Source organism: Dermacentor variabilis, chromosome 3 (genome assembly GCF_050947875.1).
Source record: "Dermacentor variabilis isolate Ectoservices chromosome 3, ASM5094787v1, whole genome shotgun sequence".
In the NCBI taxonomy this organism is placed as follows: domain Eukaryota; kingdom Metazoa; phylum Arthropoda; class Arachnida; order Ixodida; family Ixodidae; genus Dermacentor; species Dermacentor variabilis.
In genome coordinates this window covers 26,407,523-26,429,718 of record NC_134570.1, presented here as the reverse complement: position 1 = coordinate 26,429,718, position 22,196 = coordinate 26,407,523, and the positions used below count along the sequence as shown (strand labels likewise).

The window sequence follows — 22,196 nt, the reverse complement described above, 5'->3', positions numbered from 1 at the left end:
CTTCGCATAATAAAGCGGAGGATACCAATTATTTTCTAGTATTTTAAAGCAAGAAAAGACGGAAATACGGAGAGTAAGACTGGCATACACAGAAAAATTTCCTTCAGTTCACGCAACTTGGCGGCGTAAATACAGTGTTAGTGGCAAATCTTGAGATCTGAATTAGCCTTTTCAGAATGATTATTAGTGAATCGGAATGCTGATTCATGATCAGAATTACACATTTATAATACAACTGAAGGCATCAGTTTACTTATTGGCTGTTTCCTTCACGCTTTCGTTTATTTCTCACGAGAAATGCACAATTGATGTTGCAAATTCTGCTTCTGGGAACCTCGTAATAAGTTGTTGTTCCTCAAGCTCCTCAAATGAACCAGAGCACTCATTTCTGGCTGCAAGGCACTGCTTTTCACCGTCGGCAAGTTATTCTCGAGATACAATTAAGGCACTGAACACAGTAAGAATTGCAAATAGCAGCACTAGTTGTCCTCTTCTCAACGGCAGCAGCCGCGTTGCACATGTGTGTCAAGGTCGCACTAACGGCGCGCACCTCGTCATCCATAAACAGATATTGCCGTCATTCCCTTTCACTGCCGTAGCGCGGCGACCTTCTCAGACATGCCTTCCACTCGGCACGTTGAGGTAAGCCTTTGCGTCCTTGTTATCCGAGTGTCGATAAGTCTGCGTGGGATTGCAGGGCTGCGCAAGCAACGACGGTGAAAAGATGTCGCGTGACGGTGCTTTTTGCAGCTCCTTCTCAGGTTTTCGAGAACACCTGTCCTTCATGACAAGCGAGTGGCGCACCTTGCTGTGTTTTCCATCAATCAAAGCGGCGAATGCGTTTTAAAAATGTTACTTTCTTCATGTGTAATAATCAAGAAAACAGGCAAAGGATTGCCCTCCTAATTCAAACTTAAACACGGAAGAAAATAAGCGTTTCTTTTGAAGTGCTTTTCTATATTCGTACGCGACGCCACGCTTCAGTCAGAATGCATCAATTAAAGCGGTATCCTGATGTTTGCCCACCTTAAAGGAATGCTTTAGAAGATCGCATGCTAGGATCAAAACTGCCCAAACAAATTAAAAGAAAAAACAACGCATCAAAACTGCCACCGCAAAGCCCACACTTACTCTTCGACGACAAACTTGAGAATCAGGTTAGGTCCCGCGCTGGTGAGCGTTGCCGTGCCGCCGATGTTTGCAGCGAAGGCCACGCTGAGGTAGAGGCTCTTGCTCAGCGTCCTCTGGGCTTTCTGCTTGGCGACGTCCTCACTTCGCACGCTGCACGAGCGGCTAGGAGGCATCACGCACCTGCGCATTTACGCCGGACGTGCCTGGGAGTGTCCGCATACTGAGAGCACCCGAAGGAGTCGATATAACAATTTCTTGGTGCAGCGATCATATTTCTATTTCTTTTTTCCCCTTTCATGTTTCGTCAGTGGCCCGCGTGTCACCCCGCCATCGTTATCAGCAGGATCGGTCGCTCGTGAGCTGTCGATGATGAGAAAGGGACAGAAAGAAATGAATCGCTACCGGCCCTTCTAGTGATTCATTCCGCTTTATTCTATTCCTTTCTTGGGCACGTATAATGTGGCACGTTTGCGGAAATTCATTTTATAATTTGGTGGCACAACACCTAGACTTAATATTCTCTTGTGTTATGCGATGAAAAAGGCGTGGGCTGTGACAAGGAGTATGTTCTCTCCTTTCACTGAAATACGCGTACAGAAAATTTGGCATATTTACTTCTCTTTCCTTCCGGAGCTTTCTGTGCTGGTGCTGCGGTTGAGTGGTTTGCAGCCGCCTGAAAAAAGAAAAAAACACGCGCGCGAGGAATAATCATTAAATTGGGTCGAAAATCATGAGCACCATGAAAGTGTTCGGCAGTCGGTTACGGATGCTATGAATGGATTTGTTTTACCACATTTCCATGACTTTGACTGAGCGGTGGAAAGAACATATTTAACAAGGAGAGGCGGGCTAGTCGGCGGTCGATATTCGAATGCATTATGTAACCGCGCAAACGACAACGGGCGAAGAAGGAGACACACAGGATTCCAGTTAGGATTCGCAAGCAATTGCAATCTCGCTTGAAAGGTGCAACATTTACGACATGTTTTTATGAAAACAAATGAATAATATACAGCGTGATATTTTAATAGCTATGCGTTCGTGCTCACTGGTAGGAGTCACTCGAATAAAAAAAAATGTACCGCCAATATCATAGCTAGAACAGCAGCTTGGGCTTGTTGGTTTTCCATCCTGGTGTTAAAAGCGAAATCAGACGAGGAGACGACATCAGGAGCGCTGAACAAATGAACAAATTCCCCTGTGGCCCCAGAAGTCCACTCAGCCCTCGTGGTGTCGTCTTCTCGTCTCGTTGAGCTGTTAACACAACTCCATGGCGCCATTTACGATTACGCTCCCATATGCTGTCAACTAATTATCACCAAAGGCTTTTATAACTACAAAATTAGTTATTGGTGGAGCTTTGCTGTAACTGCCAGCCTATAAGTAGCAACAACTGCATGAGAGCCCCAACAAGGACAGCAAAGTACACCTTATATGCTGCTTACTCAGAACTGTGGTCACTCAGAAGTATCAAAGCATCTTTTTTTCTTTCTTATTGCACCTAATAGTCAAAGAGAGTAGCCAAATATTAAAGGTGGTTGTCCAGAGAAACAAAATGTAGTCAGAATGAGCCACAGTGGTCATAAAATTGTTCAATGAACAAATTCCTAGCGACCACAGACGCCCATTCAAGGGCTCCAGGGAAACAACCACCGCACAAAACCGAGAATCCAACACTTCGGACGCACCGTCAGATGCAAGAGCGGCTCTTGGTTCGCAGCGGCGGCAGTCTCCAGATTGCTCGGGCGTCTTTATCGACTGGTGAACAAAATAAGCGGAGATCCTTTTTTTGTTCATCGGTCGGCAAAGACGGCGTAGCATTCTGCACTGCTCCAGCCGCGCGTCTGCGACGTTAGGGCCGCTGGCATCACGTGCCCCGCCTCTGCAAACGTGTAGATGTAGACGAGGAGTGAGCACTAGCGAGATGCAAAACTATGGTGGTTTAAACCCTGATTAAAACCATGATTTGAAACGATCATTCGAAACAGCGTACTGCACACAGATAGCAAGAAAGTACAAAGCGGTGAACCTGATGGCCTGCGTTCTCGCTTTTGAACGTAGATGTCCATATTTTATTCATAATCCAAACTCTTTGTTCTATGTTGCATACGCAGTCGCGCTTCCTCTATTTAGGACAAAAAAGTTAATGTACAGTCTTTGTCAAATGTTTTAAAGCCAATGCGCGCATGAGCGGACCGTTGTTTTAGGGACGCGTCCTGGGTCGTGCTAAAGCTTTTATTCCTTCTCTGCTTCAAACGCAGCAAAAGCTTTGGAGCGCCGAGCTTGCTAATGTCCTGTAACAGTCCCGGTAATAGGGTGTTATTTCCAAACTTTTGGCAAAGACTACATGGAGAGGTTCGGGAGTCTATTGGTTCATTCTTTATTGCAGTGTTCTATAGCCAGCGAAATGATTAGGCTACCGATGAAGAGTACAATCGTGGAATCTGCATTTCAGAAATGAGCTTAGTTGGTGTACATAAAGCGGAACACTGCACTGAAATGAAATGACGGAATATTTTCTTTGTTTTTGTTGTTGATGCGAAAGCATCAAATTACCTATTGAGGGAGAAAGCCGCCGTCTGCAGCAGCAAAACGGCATCTAAATTCCCATTGGCAGCAGCCTTGTTACCGCTGCTGCTTCTACGGGCTCTCGTAGCGCCAGACATCGGTGGCGTGAGGCGTTGGCCCCGTAGGCTGCTGCTGCTTTGTTGGCTCGGACAGCACGTACCGCTACAGTACTTTACTCGCAGCGCAAAACTCGAAGGACAATTCAGCGGCATTCAATTAGGCATGAATGCTTTCGAATTCACAACTCATAAGAACTGCTGAGGTGTCCTCGGATATTTTATTTTAATTGACTGCAGACATTAGCATCAATATTTCCTATTCGCACTATGAGGGGTCTTCAGGCAAACAACCATGCTTGAACCTAGTAAAAACACATGCAGAATAATTATGAAACTTAAAACTGTCCTCACGCTGCTATAGACTTCAACGGTTGAATAACGTGCTTCAATTATATGCGATAAGTTTTCGTGCACGCCCTGACGTAGTGCGCTATTTGCACTTAACGTCACCGTTAAAGTTGCTGCTGTATGAAGTCACAATAAGTTGTGATTCGTTCTCACTTCTTTACTGTTCAACCTGAGGTACATTGGTTGCATGCTCAGAGACAATCAGATATTAACAATAATGAAACATTGGGACAGGTTGTCAAAACTGCCCATTAAGGTTTTCTTCAAGTACTACTTTCCTTGCAAGCAAGCTTTCATGGAACGACATCTTGGATCTGCCAGCCCTTTTCGAGACACATTTGCAGATTCCACGCACCACAGATTAACACGAAGCGCGCGGGTCACCTTTTTCTGTGTCGCAGGCACCTCCAACTTCGGCGAGCATGAGTGGATCGTATTCGGCATCAATGACTTCAGCTAGGACGGCGTCCACAATGGGCATCATCATGGCGGTTGTGGCCGTGTTGCAAATCCAAGTCGACATGAACATGGTGGTCAGCATGAAACCCAACATGATCCTGCGGCAATTGCATGCATCGTCTTCGCTGTGGTTCGATTTAAAGAAACAAAAAGTAACTTTCAGTGCTCATGGAAACACCTCGACACATATTCACCACGCCTGGAAATCTGCGTTCTTGTAATCTTGCTTGCTTCGAAAAATCTTTCCTGGAAGTCAAATGTTACGCTGAAAATTTTCAGGCTTGATGACTTGATCAGACTGTTTTGTTCTTAGTCTATCGTTATTTTTTGTTAGCCAGGTCACCAGGTTGATTATTTTATAGCCAGTATTTCGGTAGTTTTGTTCTTCAGATTCTTTCTCTCTTTAAAGCTATGCTTTTGAGATGACATCTTTAGTCATCAATCTTCCGCATTGTCACCGCTCATCATAACCACATATTATCAAGACAGTACCTACTTGAGTATTAAAAATAAACCGGCTCCTCATTTTTCATACGCAAGAGAACCAGTATAAACCTGCTATGGCGCTCTTGCTTGAATTTCTCAAGACAGCCCGCATTCATTTGTGCGCCATTGCTATGCAATGGCTTTTTTGTGATATTGTCAGTATTGTTAAATAATACACTTCGTCCATGAGGTCGGTGGCTAAGAGAGTAGGGTCAAAGGTAAGCCCGTCTACACCTCCAATTACATTTACACAGGATGCTGCGCAAGTACAATTGTATTGGCACTACTGTGCCATGGAAACTTGCTAAAATATGCGATACATTAGCAGTGGAACTAATGGTCGTTCTCGAAGATTTTCCTATAAATCTATCGGCAGAGATATTAAGGATGGCCATACAATCCCGAACACTATTTCAAATTAAGGTCTGCGGTGATTGGCTTTAGCACGTTGACTTACCATCTCGGATTTGTTCCAACACAGAGCATCACCCTCAGGGCTATCCTCTTGTGGACGTTGCAGTGTTCGATAGCCATCGCCATGATTAGGCTACCAATGAAGAGCATGTTTGTTTCCTGAGGAATGGCACGCAGTGAAAATTGTTAGGCTCTCTTGGAAAACTTGGCACATGGGAATTAGAACAGCAGCTATCAATCATAGGAAATATTTCATAAGACGATACATGCTCCCGTTGATAGCTTTTGAGCTTCAAACATCTTCAAACTACTTGACTTGGCATATCGCTGATAAATTGTTAAGAAACAGAGTTCACCCACGTGCGAACAACTGAAGCGTTGTATCGGTAATGTTGGCTGAATAAGGCTTCACGAGATTACTAAAAAACCAATGCGCAACCAAATTCACCTATGGGAAAAATTCCTGCTTGCTTAAAATAAAAAGTTCTAATCAATGAGATCATCCAAATATTTACGATGCACGAATGCCATTGATTTTCATCCAACTGGTCTTACGTCATACCAGGTATTACTTTTTTGGAAGTTCCAACATATTTAGAAGTTGCTTCTGCGGATAGCGCGTTTGTGACCATTTATATAAATCAGTCGATGAGGTGGTTATTCATTATAGAAAAGATCGATGTGCTTCATTAAATATTTACCATAATTACCCTAATTAATTGTCTAAATAGCTACTTTACGGCACATATATACATGTGCGAATTATAGCCGGTGAATTCTCTAGGCTGCACGAGTTTCGATATACTGATTCTCAATGTGTCCTAGGAGATGCGTTGGCGTTCCAGTTATTTGTTTTAGGAAAGCGCTATTTTGTGCATTGGAGTACAAAAGTAACTGGAACACCAATGCATTTCGTCGGACACTTCGAAAAGTAATATCTCGAAACTGGTGCAGTCCAGAGAATTCGTTCCAAGTGGATACGCCTTGCTAATTCACCGGCTATAATTCGTAGATATAGATATATGCCGTAAATAATTAAATAAAAAGTTAGCTGGGGTAATTATGTTAGTTATTTAATTAGACATTTTGATTTCTCGTAGAAGTAATCGCCGCCTCATCGAGGAATTTAGATCAAGGACTAGATTTGTCTTTTCTGCCACAGGCAACTCTTAAAGATTTTCGACGTTCTAAAAAAAGAACACCAGGTATATTTCGCGCTGTAGCGGCACGCAATTTGATTTGAACTAAACAAACTTCTTCATATACGAATCCCACAGATATAATCAAACAGTAATTCGTTGCACAAGATCAAATGTAATGATTACTGAAAAGAAGCGACCTAACCGCTGCCTGGCAATGTATACAGGGAAGACGTAGTTAGATTTCTTTTAAGAACGCGCTGATTTAAAAGCACTGCACTAAGAAACAAGACAGAAACACAAGTTGACAGCACAATGCGCGCTTTGTCCTGTCAACTTGTGTTTCCATCTTGTTTCTTCGCGTAGAGCTTTTAAATGAGCGCATTCCTAAAGGAAATCAAAAGCAACCAACAAGCTCCATTTACTGCTCCGTTGAAGTAGCTAAAATTACATCCTTACCTGAAGATAAGGGTAGCAGGCTTCATCCGTTGGTAATACGCCCAGCAAAGGAAACAGGACTACAGGAAGCAAAGCCGTGACAGGCAGGGGAACAGCATTCGTCATCCAGAACGTGGACATAAGACAGACGACGTAGGCACATCTCGATTCCTGCATCCGATAGGATTCGATGATTTAGAACTGCCTGTAATAAGCAATTCTGCATTTATAGACAATACGGATGTTTCTTTTTGTTTTCAATTAGTATTTCTAATGTTTACGCTTCGCGAGAACGCTCTATGGTGCGTATGTGCTGAACTTTTACAGAAGTGTGTTGCATGTGTGTGCCGACATGTTCAACATCCTCAAAGTTCACTCGTTTACTGGTTGTATTTGACTTTGCAAAATAATTCTTACACTCAGCAACATCCCTGCGCGCGTTCAGTGTGTCACGAACAAGGTACATACGAATGTCACTCGGTGATTTCAAATGTCTGAAAGCGGAAGGAGGATGATTTGCTTGGAAACATTTACTAACCTGGATTTATTGGTCATTATAACTCCTCAGTGATTATAAAATCCATTTTTATAGGGTTTCGATCAATTGTCTTTAATATGACTTGCAAGTTTAATAAAAATCAAAAGGAACCAACTGCCCCGAACATGTCATAAGATTTCGGTGGAGATAAAATACCATTATAGTCATAGAATCGAACGTGCAGACCACGGTTTAAGCAGAAATTATCATTTAAATTGTCATAGAGAGTCTCGAAAAGCGACATGTATATTGCGACAGTTTGGGGTGCAACTTTGGTGTTAGGGCCGAGTTATAATCACGTGACCGGGTGTTCATATACGTAAGTCGGCTCTTATTAAGTGCACCAGACTCACTGTTTAAAATCACAATCTTTATATATTGTAGTGATTTGCCCTTATCTCTGTGCGCATGACCATCTAAGGAAAGTTCAAGCTTACAAGCAGCACTACCTACATGCACTGCGACGAGTGGAACTGAAGAACCGCATTACCCACATTGCACGGTGGTGCATATTACGCTGTTTCGCACGCTAGTTTGTGGGGATGTTAGCTATCGCCTATTCGAGGGGAAATTGTTCGCGTTAGCTTGCTAAGATTATAAAAGTACGACATGCTTTCGAAAAGCAAACCCGCTGAACTGCGCATCATGTGTAAATGTCGAGTTCACTCTAATGAGAGTGTCGTTTCGCGTTAAAAACAAGGCTTGACCTGGCTGTAAAGAACTTGGCTTGACTTGTACATGACCGAAGCAGTTGGACAGGAAACGATGAAAACACGTAGTTGTTGCAAAAATTATTCAGCCCTTCAGGAAGCGTGAAAGGTGTGAACATCAACGTGATAAACAAAATAATTTTCTTACGACTAGCGCCCCAGTTGTCGTCTGCTTCCTATTAAAACCGGTGTGCAGTCACTATCGTACTCACCTCTCACTGTTTTCAGCACATCTATAACGAAATTCATAAACAAAATCGACACTGCCGGTCGGAAAATTCTGATAAATATATTTCACGACGTTTTCCGAGTTGACACTGCATTACTGGATACTCGGATAAGTAAGCTTTCCGTTGCACACACACACAAAAAAAGAATGGGTGCCATTAGTCATCATCATCATCATCATCATCATCATCATCATCATCATCATCATCATCATCATCATCATCATCATCATCATCAGCCTGGTTACGCCCACTGCAGGGCAAAGGCCTCTCCCATTAGTATGCGTTGCCAATACTTTTAAGATCAGTGCATTGACAAACGCCTTCTGTTGTCGTTATCGTGTGCTACTGCTCGTGTCTTAATGGCTTTGTGCGCTGACACTGCATATAAGACGTCCTTCAAGAGGAGGAAATATAAAGGATGGCACTGGAACAACTCGAGCAGGCAACTACACATGAAAGTGCGAAAACAGCAAAAAAGGGATAAAATGCAGTAATACGGAACAACATCGGTTTGCAGAGCTCTACAGAAACAAGTGTGCGGGTAGCTCTTACGATTTGATGGTTGGAGGAGTCTCAAAGAAAATCTGTTGCCTCCGAATTTCCGACGCAGCAATTATAGTCGATTCACATGGAACATGTATTACTTCCTCTCATAGAAGTAGCTACATCCACCCCCACTGAATCAAGCACCGGCACGCCCTGCAACGTCTCAATTAAGGTAACTAACTGTGCGGTTTTCAATCTGTGCCTTTTATTTATTGAAATAAAAAAATATATAAGGAAGTCGTAGTAGAAGCCATCACGCGTAGATCCGGCTGATAGAAGAAACACAACGTGTTCTGCTCACTGACCCAGTCATATTCATTAAAACTTCTTTCTGGGCGAGTTGGTGCATACTTGACATGAAAACTGTTTACAGCGCAAACACATGCAACCACAAGTATAAGGGACAGTGTCCTGTCCCTTATACTTTGTGGTTGCATGTGTTTGCGCTGTAAACAGTTTTCATGTCAAATGACCCAGTCATAAGTTCATCGACGATTTATATTTGACGACTGAGAACCCATACAGGTTCCTTGCAGTAGGCATAATCTTCTAACGTATTTCTACAATGCCGTAGAAGCTTATGTTTACCGCAAGGAACATGTGTGGGTTCCAAAACGTCAATTAACTTGTGACTTGGTCAGTGACCTTTGCTTTTTTTTTCTAATATGCTACCTGACCAGACGAGTTTTCATCGAATACTTGACTATATCGGGCTGTTGCCAACGGCTTAGCCATGAACCGGTTGCTTGTGACATTTACTAAGCGGCCTTCCAGTTGTTCCTACCCTAGCACATGTCGCGTTGTCGCTAGGCCTAGACAGCTTGTTCACTGTCTGACCAAATAGCCCGAGAAATGTCGCAGGTAGCATGGCGGAAATTAACGGAGAATAGCACGAAGAGATAAGAGGCGCATTACACAAGCGGCGCAAAGAAAGCGACGCACGCTGCATTGAAGCGGAAGAGCCCTGGTCGGGGCATGCCATGACCTGGTTTATGACCTGGCTACGCTGCCTGCGTCGCCAAAAAAGTTTCCGCCGTGCACCACAACAACCTTGGCGCGAGATAGAGGTATTATCTCCGCCTTTTTGGCACCTTGCTGCAAGTGACAGTGTGAACACAAAGCAACAGTTTGTTTTCTTCGCGCAGCAATGCGATTACAGTCTCAACTCAAACGCAATCACACTGAGGCAGGTCAGTGACCAGAACGACATGGTCGGCTTACGTGGCCTATAGAGAATCCCTTTGAATTACGGCATCGACCTCATTTCATTTAGTGTTGAAGCGTTTCATGTCTGCAGAATGAAAAAAAAAACAATGTGCGCAATCTAATTCCACTATCTGCTTTTACATTGTTAAAACTTCAAGGCTGAACTTCAATAATAACGCTGGATAAAAACAGGTACAGCCATTAGAAGGAATTATACAATCAGAGGATCCTAATCTGAGGTGCAGCGATATCAAAGTAATAAATGTTTGACCCAGTACTGCATTCTTACCCCGTGGTTTTCTCTATGTGAATGCAGTTAATTTGATATTAAAAAAAAAAAAACACGCAAACGCCCCGTGCAACTACGCAGAGAGAGATAGTATGGACACTTATACTGCAATACAGCTTAACGTACCGTTTTGGGATTACAAACTAATCCGACTTAATTAACCAAATAAAATAGATCCTATAAGTTAAATTGATGTAATGAAGTTCTATTTTAAAAAAAACATACATGAATAAGTACGTATTACTGTCGCGGCTTGCCATATTATTATTCCATGTATTGTGCGCGCAACCAAGTTTTTACTTTATCTTCCATAAAGAATTATTGTGGGGCCTGAACAGCTAATGTGAACACGTGTTTTCATGGTATATAGACGGTTCGGCGCTACCTTCACTATGCTCAAATAGTCTTTGGTGCGTCTACTTTTTTTTTCTGCATTAAGTTCGACATTTTAGTTAAATATATTTTCCTGTTGCTCTTTCCGTCTCTCTCGCGTCCGTGTTTTTTTATGCCAGTTTTTTCTTATAATGTATCCTTACCAACTCGCAAACCTTTCTGTCTTTCATGATGTATTAATTTCTTAATCTTCTCAAATTTGTACAATTTTTTTTTAATGTGTGAGCATTTTGCAACAATCCGCCCCAACAGTCAGTACAATTGAACTTTTGTATGCAACAAATTCGGCTGTACTCTGTTATCTGCGAGATTCACGAGGAACGCAGTGTTCGGTAGGATCGAGCCATCTTTTTTTTTTTTCTTTATTGCCTGATTTTCAGTACATAACTATTTACAAGAGGAAACAATAACCGTAACAAAATCGGTGTATAGGTGTGCGTGTTCTCGCTGTAGCTTTCATATAATAGGAGCATGGTAAACTGTTCGAGAGCTGTCGGTCAGGCGTCTGCTTTCTTCTAGACACCAGGCATAGTCTGCCGGACTCGGGGTTGAATGAGACACCAATGATGCGCCGCCGACAGTTTAGCTGCAGGTATGAAGTCAGGTGGTAACGACTCATTCCGAGCTTATACAGTCGGCCGGCAGATATTGCGCCATGTATAGGCCGATTCCTCCCCCCCCCCGTTTTTTTTTGCGAGGGAGTGTCTTCTATTTCTTAATTTTTTTTTTGTGAAGCTCAGTAAGCCTACGAAATTGGTCGCACCTCTGTCACGTGGTTGCATTTACTTTTTTACCTGATTCAGGCGTTACATTAGGTCTGGAAAACTGTAGTTACTTGAACGGGAATTTGAACTGAGCACCTCCAAGACAGGAACACAGTGCTCTAACTCGCCACCCCTAAATGATCGGTTATGGAATTAACAAAGGAGAGTATATTTACTTTTAGCATCTACTTGAAGATCAAGAGTAAAGGATTAAAATTTACTTTTAACGCGGGCAATATCGAGTAGCTTCAGACAAAAGAAAGACGCGTATTCCAGCCATTAGAGAATTTCATACATAAGATGTCAGGCTTAAGCGCGTGCGGGAATTTGTATGTAAATGTTCGTTGATTCTGTATAATATTACGGCGCGTGTAGTAGTAGATATGTCTCTTATCAAGACACAAACTGCAACAGCGTCAAGTTAAGCTTCTATGAGATTCCCAAGGCAAGGAGGCTTGTGCTTTAGTCAAAGTGTACCTGAACATACAGAAAAACTACTGTAAGCGTTTGCCAGGCATATCTAGGTTTAATGGCATTACATAAAAAATTGCATTTCGTCAAAGTTTTCCCTTTTACATGAGTTACGGCGATTTAAGAATGACGAAATACAAAATCAAGAAACAAAAAGAGCAGCACAAGATAGATTGATAGGAAGACCTAAGACACACAGACGCTGACTAAGTAGTCAAGATAATGCGAGCCGACATCTCCCCCCAGTTAGGACATCCAAGGTCGAATTCAAAAAGCTTTCTGCTCATAAGTGCTTTTCGCCATTGTACGGCGGATCTTACTAATATGTGCAACATTGTGATCGGCTGGAATATGGTTTTACAACCAGCTTCAGCGTAGGAACGTTTGTGTGTGTGAGTGTGAGTGTGAGTGTGAGCGCGAGCGCGTGCGTGCGTGTATATGTGTGCGTGTGTGTGTGTGCGCGCGCGTGTGTGTGTGTGTTTGCGTGCGTGCGTGCGTGCGTGTGTGCATGCGTGCGTGAGTAAATACGAGCCTACTGTCACCAATTTAAGTGTGGTGTAGCTAAAATCCAAAGAGCAGAAGGATAGACGCGGCTTGCTTGTCATCGTGCACAAACGACTAACTGGGATATAATAATGTTCTCAATGCGTTCGTGCATTTTAAAATTACTGTGAGAACTGATAAACTCTTGATGGTCTTTGACAAGGACAGGGTCACCCATTGAAACGCAGGCCAGCCTTTCTGACGCACTTCATTCCGGTTTATGTAACTTCTGTACAATAGTGTGCTACTCCATCTGTCGCTGCCTTTCTTGATTTTGGCTCGCTCTAGGTAATCTACAGAAGCAGAATCTATGTTGCAGGTGAGTTGCATAAGTATGCCTTTCCTAAGTGTTCTAAGCAATATTGTAGGCGACACAATTTTAGTACCAGTGAGTAAAACGTCGTGTTAATTGAACTAGAAAATAAGCGCCATGATCAAGAGAAAAAAAGATAAGGCGGGTGACAGTTATCTTGTGTCGCGGACTTCAGCCAAATTACATAACCACACGCTCTTGTGTCGCCATTCTTTATGCGCGCAGGTGTGTAAGAGCGCATGCGCACGTTGCAGCATAGGAACCAAATATTGCCGCCATTTCAACACTGTTTTTCTTTCTGAGTCTGCGTCAGGCCACTAAAAGCGTGTTTCGCAAGTCAGCCCTAGCTCTCCATTTCAACTACACCCCATGATATTATGACGGTGTCACAATTGTCTACCTCGAGACCAAAACCTTCGAAACAAAGACACTTCGTAATAAAGCGACATTCGCTCTGCCTCCCCTCCCCCCCCCACACACGCACACGCACACGCACGCACGCACGCATGAGCGCACGCATGCATGCACGCACACGCACACGCACACGCACGTTTCCCCCACAGCCTTTGTTCTTGTATTGGGCTTTGACGAAACTGCCCTTCGCTATCTTGCCGTCATCTGCCCCGACTCAGTTTACAGCGTCTGCGTGATATTACGCCACATCTAGCTGGCGGAACAATTAATCTCGCCAAATGGAGCGTGGTGTCGTTCGTATATACCTCGCCGTTTACAGAGGGAGCCAAGAGAGGCGACAGTCCGTGTTTGTTGACTTTACCAGGCGACCCATGTCGGAACGTTTTTGTTCGCGCATTACGAGGGCAGACGGTTGACAGTGACGTGGAATTCGGGTTGCAAGGATGGGGATACGCATTTATCGAATGAAAATTGAACATGCGTATGTCGAGTCATATGAAACTCAATTTACTACGACACTAACGTGGAGGTCGTCAACATTCTTTGACGAAGGAGCACTATTCGCATGCGTGTTATACGGTCAACGATTGATAATTTGGCTTACATGACAGTACGTGGCAAATTTGTATATACTCCGAGCCTTCGCATTGAACAGATTGATCCGTGCCATTGAAGACAAAGAGGTCAATAAACGAAGAGAACGACCATTTTGAACAACAGCGTGGGCAGTCGCCTTTTAGTCAATGGTGCAAATCCACTTGTATATATATTTGTATATGAGCTCTCGTATGCGTCTTTACACGTAACAGTATTACCAACTGCAGTATCAATACTTCTGAACGGACACAAGGATAGGTTGTCATGTTTGTGTTAAACGTATTGTCCACGTTTGAATGACAAATTGTATAACTAAAATGTCTGAAATAGATTGTCATATCTTAAGAAGCCAACAAACACTGACACCAAGGACAACATAGGGGAAATTACTTGTGCCTAATAAATAAAATAATGAAACGATAAATTAATGGAAATGAAAGTGGATGAAAAAACAACTTGCCGCAGGTGGAGAACGATCCCACAACCTTCGTCGGCAACACTGATGCCTTCAGGTAGCATGTGTGGGTTTATTGACCGGTTGCCTTCACCCAAAAAGATCACGTTCTCGTGACGCCTGCGGCAGAAAGGATGCTCCACATTCGCCGCCAAGGTGTGTGAGTGGTGGCGCTGGCTAACACTCTCAGGGTTCTACTGGGGAACATAAATACCCAAGAAAGTGGATGGGGAAACGGCGCCGCGGTAGCTCAATTGGTAGAGCATCGCACGCGAAATGCGAAGGTTGTGAGATCGTTCCCCACCTGCGGCAAGTTGTTTTTTCATCCACTTTCATTTCCATTAATTTATCATTCCTTCATTTCCTCTATTAAGCACAAGTAATTTGCCCTATGTTGTCCTTAGTGTCAGTGTTGGCTTCTTATGATATGACTAATAAAAACGGGCCCCTCGGTTAGCCTCGTTTTTTCTAGTTCATGAAATAGATTGTGGGGCTTAATAGTCCCGAACTGCACAGTCGGTTATGAGGGAAGCCGCAGTCGAAGGCTTCGTATTAATTTCGACCACCCGGGTTTCTTTAACGTGCAGCCAAAGTACAGCGCACAAACGTTTTTTGCCTTCCAGTTCCAATACATGTTAACGCGGGTAAATCCAATGTAAAACAAAATGGCGCTTCTCTGTGTCTATCCTTTTTCGTGTTCACTTGCTTCATGCCAGGCACTTTGCTCCAACAACAACGCGTAGATTCAGCTTATTGGCAGCGCTTTCTACATCAGCTTAATTATTCGTTAGTGCTTGCTTTTGAATAACTTGGCCTTTACGAACGCTTACTCCTATCGTAAGACGATAACCGATAGCCTGACGTGCGACTCCTGCAGGTGCGAGGAAACCATCGCGCACCTATTGTGTATCCGTCCTCGCTACGACGCCCAACGGCTCTCTCTCCGGACAACTTTAAACCGACAGGACGTGAAACCGTTTTCTGAGACATAGACACATGGACCGTGGCCACATCCGTCACTGGCACAAAAAGCGATTCGTGCACTAGTGCAGTACCTGAAGTAAGTATACCGGCCTGCTCCTGTTCATCCTCTCATGTGCACTCAGGGCGCACTCTAGTCCTCTTTCTATTTCCCGGTTCCCTTACCCCTAGTGTAGGGTAGCAAACCGGACACACTTCTGGATTACCTCCCTGCATTTCCTCTCCTAGATCTCTCTCTCTCTCTCTCTCTCTCTCTCTATTTAGAAGAAGATGAAAATCTGTAGCCGGAAGTAAGCTCATCGACACATCTACCTGGACCCCCATTTCGCTTTATCGTATTCATTCTTCTAAAGTTGTTATGTAAGGTGTTCCGAGTGGAAAGTCGGCCTTCTCAACACGTTTCGTACCAAGTGCCTGACTCATAAAAGCAAAAAAAAAAAAAAAAGAAGAGCTCTGCGCCGTGGTTTTCTGAATTTGAGGAGAAAATCACGTCAAGTTCTTCGAAGCAAGCATATATTTTCGCGTATCACCTCAGAGGAAAGAAGCAGAAACGGGGGAAGGGGCTTTTGGTATGGACAAGCACGGACAACGAACACTGTTGATAAGCTTTGGCTGTGCCTTGTTTCTAACCGCCCGTCAAGCGTCGTATATTAATTGACCTCAACGCACCGTGATAAGACAATGGGGGAGTTTTGCGCGAAAGCTCTCGGTCTCTCCTTGGATTACAAAAAACGACATCAGAGGAGGAAACGTGAGCAAGCAAGCTGACAGAGACACGTGCAGACCGTCGTAAGCAGTTGCCATTATTACCAGAACAAGGAGGTTACTGCTCATACTTCGAAGAAGCCTCCGTTTCTCCTATAGTAGCGCTTTTCGAATGCAGCTTTCTTGCTTTCTTGCTTTTCATTTTTTCTCTCAAAGCTGATAGGGTTTAAACTACCATCAATTTGGTTCCCGCAAGTATTGAAGTATTTTGTTTCAGTAGCTACACTATCTGAATGCTAGTCGGCACCGTCGCAGACGTTGCAGCATCGAAAATTATACGTGGTTCTGTAATGCGCAAAGAAAATAACACTCTTCAAGCGGCTCAACATCTTCTGTAGACAATCTCAGGCGCTTAATTTCCACAATATGACTGTCATCTAGTTTCTGAACAGGAAACGAAAAGATGGATATAATTATTTGAATGAAGAGTGCACAATGTGCAGACTTCTGTGTCCATTCTTGTGATGCCATGTATTTCTTAGATTCTTCAGGAAGGAACTCCGGAAATTATAAGTAAGACCATGTTGAAAAGTAAAAGAGCTAGAAAAGAACAAGCAAGTGCATAGTTCTTAGTGCACATGCAGCAATAACGACGAGACAAGCAAGATGAGATGCAAGGAAAGTCAGTGAGGTCGGTGTGAGGTTGGCTACTCTACTCTGCAAATCTGATAAAAGAGGGCAGTATAACCACTTCGCGGTGGGTTTTACAAGCCTCATTTACAATCATGCGTTAAATAGTAATAGTCTACGGTGACTCGTATAGTAAAGAAATAATTGCCACGAATGCATAACTAAAGCACCACTGAGGATAACTTGCAAAGTTAATGTTCGTGGTGCACCAATATAAAATGGAGCGCAATTTTCCGCTTAAACTCCTCAATTTTCGGTCTTCCTTGCGTGCAAGTTAAAAAAGTTTCATGAATTCTTCATCTCGAGAATCATACAGCAAGTAGTAGTGAGTACGGTTCTGGCTCGCATGTTTGCAGGAATCGCTGCAGGAACAGAATTCGAGTGTTTCTGTTCATATTCATTCGGAATGTACTGCTCTCCCAGAGGAATGTACTGTTTGAGCACGTTTACTCAGATAAGACCCTCAAGCAGGCACACTCGGCAACAATAATAGTATTCACTCGCAAGTTGAAAGCAAGAATTTCGCCAGTGAGAGCTCGAGCTTTTTATTGTTACTGGAATGACACGAACAATAGGGTCTGTTGCTATAATGGCAGCTGATGGGATGCACCCATGCATAATGTTCATTCAGTGATGAACACATCCCGATTATGTTGTCTGGTGCATGCAAATAGTGAAAGCAGATCTGTCGAATTATTTACTGTGTGAGATAAACATAAACAGCAATTAACACGGGTGCAGTTTAGGCAGCAATAACTAACGTATCGTTGCATTATGGCTCTCTGCAGGCCAGGATTCGACTGAACCATGTTACCAGCTTAAGAAAGCACGATGACAAGCAACACCCGCGTTTAAGTTTGTCCCTTCCATGGTCAATGAAGGCAATCGCTTTTAAATTTTGTCGCAGTCGCAAGCGAAGATGCAAAGTCACCACTGTTTTACTTGCTTTAGAAGCAACTAAGCATCGCAGGCACCGACCGTAGTACGAGCCGAAACGCCTAGAAACTTATAGCGAATAGGCTTCAAATTAAACAAAATGTTTGGTGCAGTTTTTATAATCTTTGTTAGTTTCTTAGTTTCTAACTTGTTCGTTGTTCCAGTGGTCGAAATATCGGTGCGTGTGTGTAGTATTCTTCTTTCTTTGAAGATCATGCCTTGCCAGGTGAGCTTTCTTCAACGCCTTGATCTGAACAATTATTTCACATCTGGATGCGACTGTGCATGCGCTTTCTTAACACATATGGGTCTAGATAATTTCAACGATGAGTGGTGTTCTGGGGGCCTTCAGGTATCGCGTGAAACTGGTGTCAGTGGAGGCCGCGCGATCAATCCATGCCGGCAGCAGCACGCACTAACCTTGGTGTCGATGTACAGCACGAGGGGCAAGTAGAGGAGCGGTATGAGGATGAGCACCGCCAACTTCCAGAAGTTGGAGACGGCGCCCACGATCCTGGAGACCAGTATGTGGGACATTGCTTACGGGCACTCGGGGCTATCCACAGGGAGCGAAGGGGCCAACCAGTGTGCGGCGCCTAGCGAAGCCATCGAACGAAAGCACGTGCTCTGCGAATCAGTCTATATATTCCTGTCAGGAGCCGCCTTCTCCACGACGCATGCGCTTTCCCACCACACTTGCTCGTAAAAGTCAACCGGGCGCCGACCGTTGGCTTTGGCCTATCGCGCGCTCGCGCTCGAAGATAGGGGGGTTTGCGGGGGGGGGGGGGGGGGACACGACCGGTCATTAGAGGTGAGGAGGAGAATGTGACGACAAGCACTCTCGCCCTGACATCGCATGTGGCGCGCTTGGTGAAGGAAAGCAAAAAGTGCTCCGTAGCGAGGATTCTCGCGTTTTCCGGAACTGGCAAACAATGTACCTTGGCGCGGAGGAAGGTGGTCTCCAGGGTTCGTGCGTCATCGAATTCCATTTTTTTCCTTCGCCAGGGCACCCACTCATTTCTTCTAGTTCTTTTTGAGTGGTGTCGAGGGACGCAGCCTGATAACGAGAACCTTTGTAGAGTGCGCTCGGAGAGTGGAGACTTTTGGCCAGGGCAACGGCGCAATATACCGTTAGGACGAGGCATGGAGGGTCGGCGCAAGCCTTTCTGAGGTCGCATTTTCTTCCGCTTGTTTGAGCATATTTCCTCAACTTACCAATGGTAAATCAGTTATTTTTTCAAAAAAAGGGCAACGCCTAATAAACTTACCATTACGGCTGGGAGATGCATGAGTAAAATCCGATGTTCCAGTGTATGCAACAAGTGCATGGCTCACCTACAGATTGATTTAACAGTCGTACATCCGCGTTGAAGGGCGTTGCCTCGAATAATGAGGAACCGACAGTAGGTTATTCTGATATGTGAGTCATCCCTCTGGCACTTCCAGAAACCACAATGTCATAATATTTAAAAGCGAAGCTTTCTTTGCCTTCGACTTTCCCAATGTTGCTGCTGCTGTCTTTTTGGCTGTTGCCTTGCCGAATAGCTCATGGACAGGATGCTCTTCGATCGCTGTACCACTATACTTGTGATAATTTCTGCTTTTTCGTGTCGTCATGGTCGCTCTATCATCGCCGTCTGTGGCAGTAATTCCACTGTCATCGTGCCCTTGTTGCCATGCTCAAGACTTGTACTTCGATGAAGGGAGCTAGACGCTGCAAAATGCCGCGCCGGGTGGGCCGAGTGGGCCGCATTGGCCAGCATCAGCGAAGATCGGCGTCACGTTGTCATCAACATACAGTCGTCGTCATTCTAGCGTCGTCATACCTTCGTCGGTATGCCGTCGTCTTCACGCCATCGTCGCCGTGCCAGTGTCATCCGTTCTGGCGGCTCTACCCGCCGTGGTTGCTCAGTGGCTATGGTGCTGGGCTGCTGAGCACGAGGTCGCGGTATCGAATCTCGGCCGCGACGGCCGCGTTTCGGTGGGAGCGAAATGCGAAAACACCCGTGTGCTTAAATTTAGGTGCACGTTTAAGAACCCCAGGTAGTCGAAATTTCCCGAGTCCTCCACTACTGCGTGCCTCATAATCAGAAAGTGGTTTTGGCACGTAAAAGCCCATAATTTAATTTTTCTTCTTCTGGCGGCTGGTCCCAGTCTTGCACGACTGGCCAGTAGCGGACATAGTGCAAACACCAGATATAGTGCGTATTGAGACGGCCGACAGCAGCAGATGATGCACGTAAGGTGGACGTGAGCTCCAATGCTAAACCGCCATCGTTGTCATGCCATCGTCGTCATTACATCACCTTCGTGCCAATACGATCATTTCTTTGTTGCTATGTCATCGTCATAGTTCCACCATCTTCAGTCTACCGTTATCACTGCATTGCCATATTACTGTCCTCACACCGCCATCTTCGAGCCGTCGTTGTCATGCCTTCACCGTTATTACGTCGTCACCAGTCCGTCGTCATGTCATTGCGGTCTGCGTCGTTGTCACAGAGTCGCCGTCACGCCGTCGACCTTGTTGCATCGTCATTTTGTCGTAGTGATTTCAGTGCCTGTCATGCCGTCGTCATCATGCCGTCATTATCATACAGTCATCACCGTTAAATCACCGTCATGTCATCGTCGTCATGTCGTCGTCCTCATTTTAGCTCTGTCATCTCATCGTCACACCGTCGTCATGCCTTCATCGTCATACCATTAGCATCATTCCAACATCGGAATCACGTTGTCGTCAAGCAGTCGTGGTCACGCTGTCGTCGTCGTACTATCGTCGTCACATCGTCGTAATGCCATCGTAGCGTCATCCTGATGTCACCGTAGTCGTTCTAGCTTTGTTATCCATTTGGCGCCAAACCATCGGCATCATTCCAGCGTCGGCGTCGCCTTGTCATCGCAACGTTGTGGTGACGCTGTCGTCCTCATAACATCGTCGTCACTCGAGAGTTTCGACGCTGGAGGGACGACGGTCATGATCGTAAATATGTGATCGAAATACCGTCTTCGTAACACCATCGTCGTCCTGCCATTGTCGTCATATCACCGGGGTCACGTCATTGTTGCTATTTTGCCGTAGTGATACCAGTGTCATCATACCACTGTCGTCGTACCGTCATCGTCATTGTATCGTCGTCATACAGTCATCTTCATGCCACTCATGATCGTTAAGATAGTCGTCATGCGTGGTATGTGCATGATCGAGCTCAACTAGTTTACGTTGAGCGAGGTGGTTCCCACTGAAAATGTGCCCAACAGGGTCGTCTGATCTCTACTTGAAAATTTTCCTTAAGCGGGAACAGTGTTCTTCACAAACAACGATGAAAATTTCGCTGGAACTAATTCCCAAAGTGCGTAGGATCGGCACATGATTTTCTCCTGCTCATCTCTCTCTTTCAAGGCCCCGTTCGACTTCCACAGTCTAAATAAAATGACCAGTTTTATTTTGCTTTGTTCTATGTGGATTGACACATGTGTTGCCTCTGTACACAGCACCTATATGTGTGTAACGCGGTAATGGTGTATATGCAGCTGATGGATATATGAACTCCCCACTGGGAAGAAAATTCGGGCTCGCTATATGCGACAGTCAAAAATATAAAGTCGAAACAAAATGCACTATACTGATGGGCGACTTCAAGGCCAGGGCAGGCAAGAAGCAGGCTAGAGACAAGTCAGTGGGGGAATGTGGCATAGGTTGTAAGAACAGCAGGGGAGAGTTATTAGTAGGTTTTGCAGAACGGAATAATTTGCGGATAATGAATACCTTCTTCCGCAAGCGGGATAAACGAAAGTGGACGTGGAGGAGCCCGAATGGCGAGACTAGAAATGAAATAGACTTCATACTCTGCGCTAACCCTGGCATCATACAAGATGTGGACGTGCTCGGCAAGGTGCGCTGCAGTGACCATAGGATGGTAAGATCTCGAATTAGCCTAGACTTGAGGACGGAATGGAGGAAACTGGTACATAAGAAGCCGATCAATGAGTTAGCGGAAATAGGGAAAATAGAAGAATTCCAGATCAAGCTACAGAACAGGTATTCGACTTTAACTCAGGAAGAGGACCTTAGTGTTGAAGATATGAACGACAATCTTATGGGCATCATAAAGGAGTGTGCAATAGAAGTCGGTGGTAACTCCGTTAGACAGGATGCCAGTAAGCTATCGCAGGAGACGAAAGATCTGATCAAGAAACGCCAATGTATGAAAGCATCTAACCCTACAGCTAGAATAGAGCTGGCAGAACTTTGTAAGTTAATCAACAAGCGTAAGACAGCTGACATAAGGAAATATAATATGGATAGAATTGGACATGCTCTCAGGAACGGAGGAAGCCTAAAAGCAGTGAACAAGAAACTAGGAATAGGCA

General features: G+C 44.5%; 1 protein-coding gene across 1 annotated transcript in view; it reads right to left on the bottom strand.

Moving 5' to 3' along the window:
- LOC142575325 (Na(+)/citrate cotransporter-like) overlaps positions 1-18,454 on the bottom strand; it is a 36,386-nt gene extending 17,932 nt beyond the window's left edge. The window contains exons 1-6 of the mRNA XM_075684588.1: positions 18,243-18,454; positions 7,064-7,213; positions 5,509-5,624; positions 4,491-4,663; positions 1,747-1,804; positions 1,132-1,311 (exon numbers count right to left, since the gene is read on the bottom strand). Of these exons, the coding sequence (XP_075540703.1) occupies positions 1,132-1,311; positions 1,747-1,804; positions 4,491-4,663; positions 5,509-5,624; positions 7,064-7,213; positions 18,243-18,359 (794 nt within the window). The 5' untranslated portion in view covers positions 18,360-18,454. The remainder of the gene's footprint in view (positions 1-1,131; positions 1,312-1,746; positions 1,805-4,490; positions 4,664-5,508; positions 5,625-7,063; positions 7,214-18,242) is intronic.
- Positions 18,455-22,196: the final 3,742 nt, after the last annotated feature.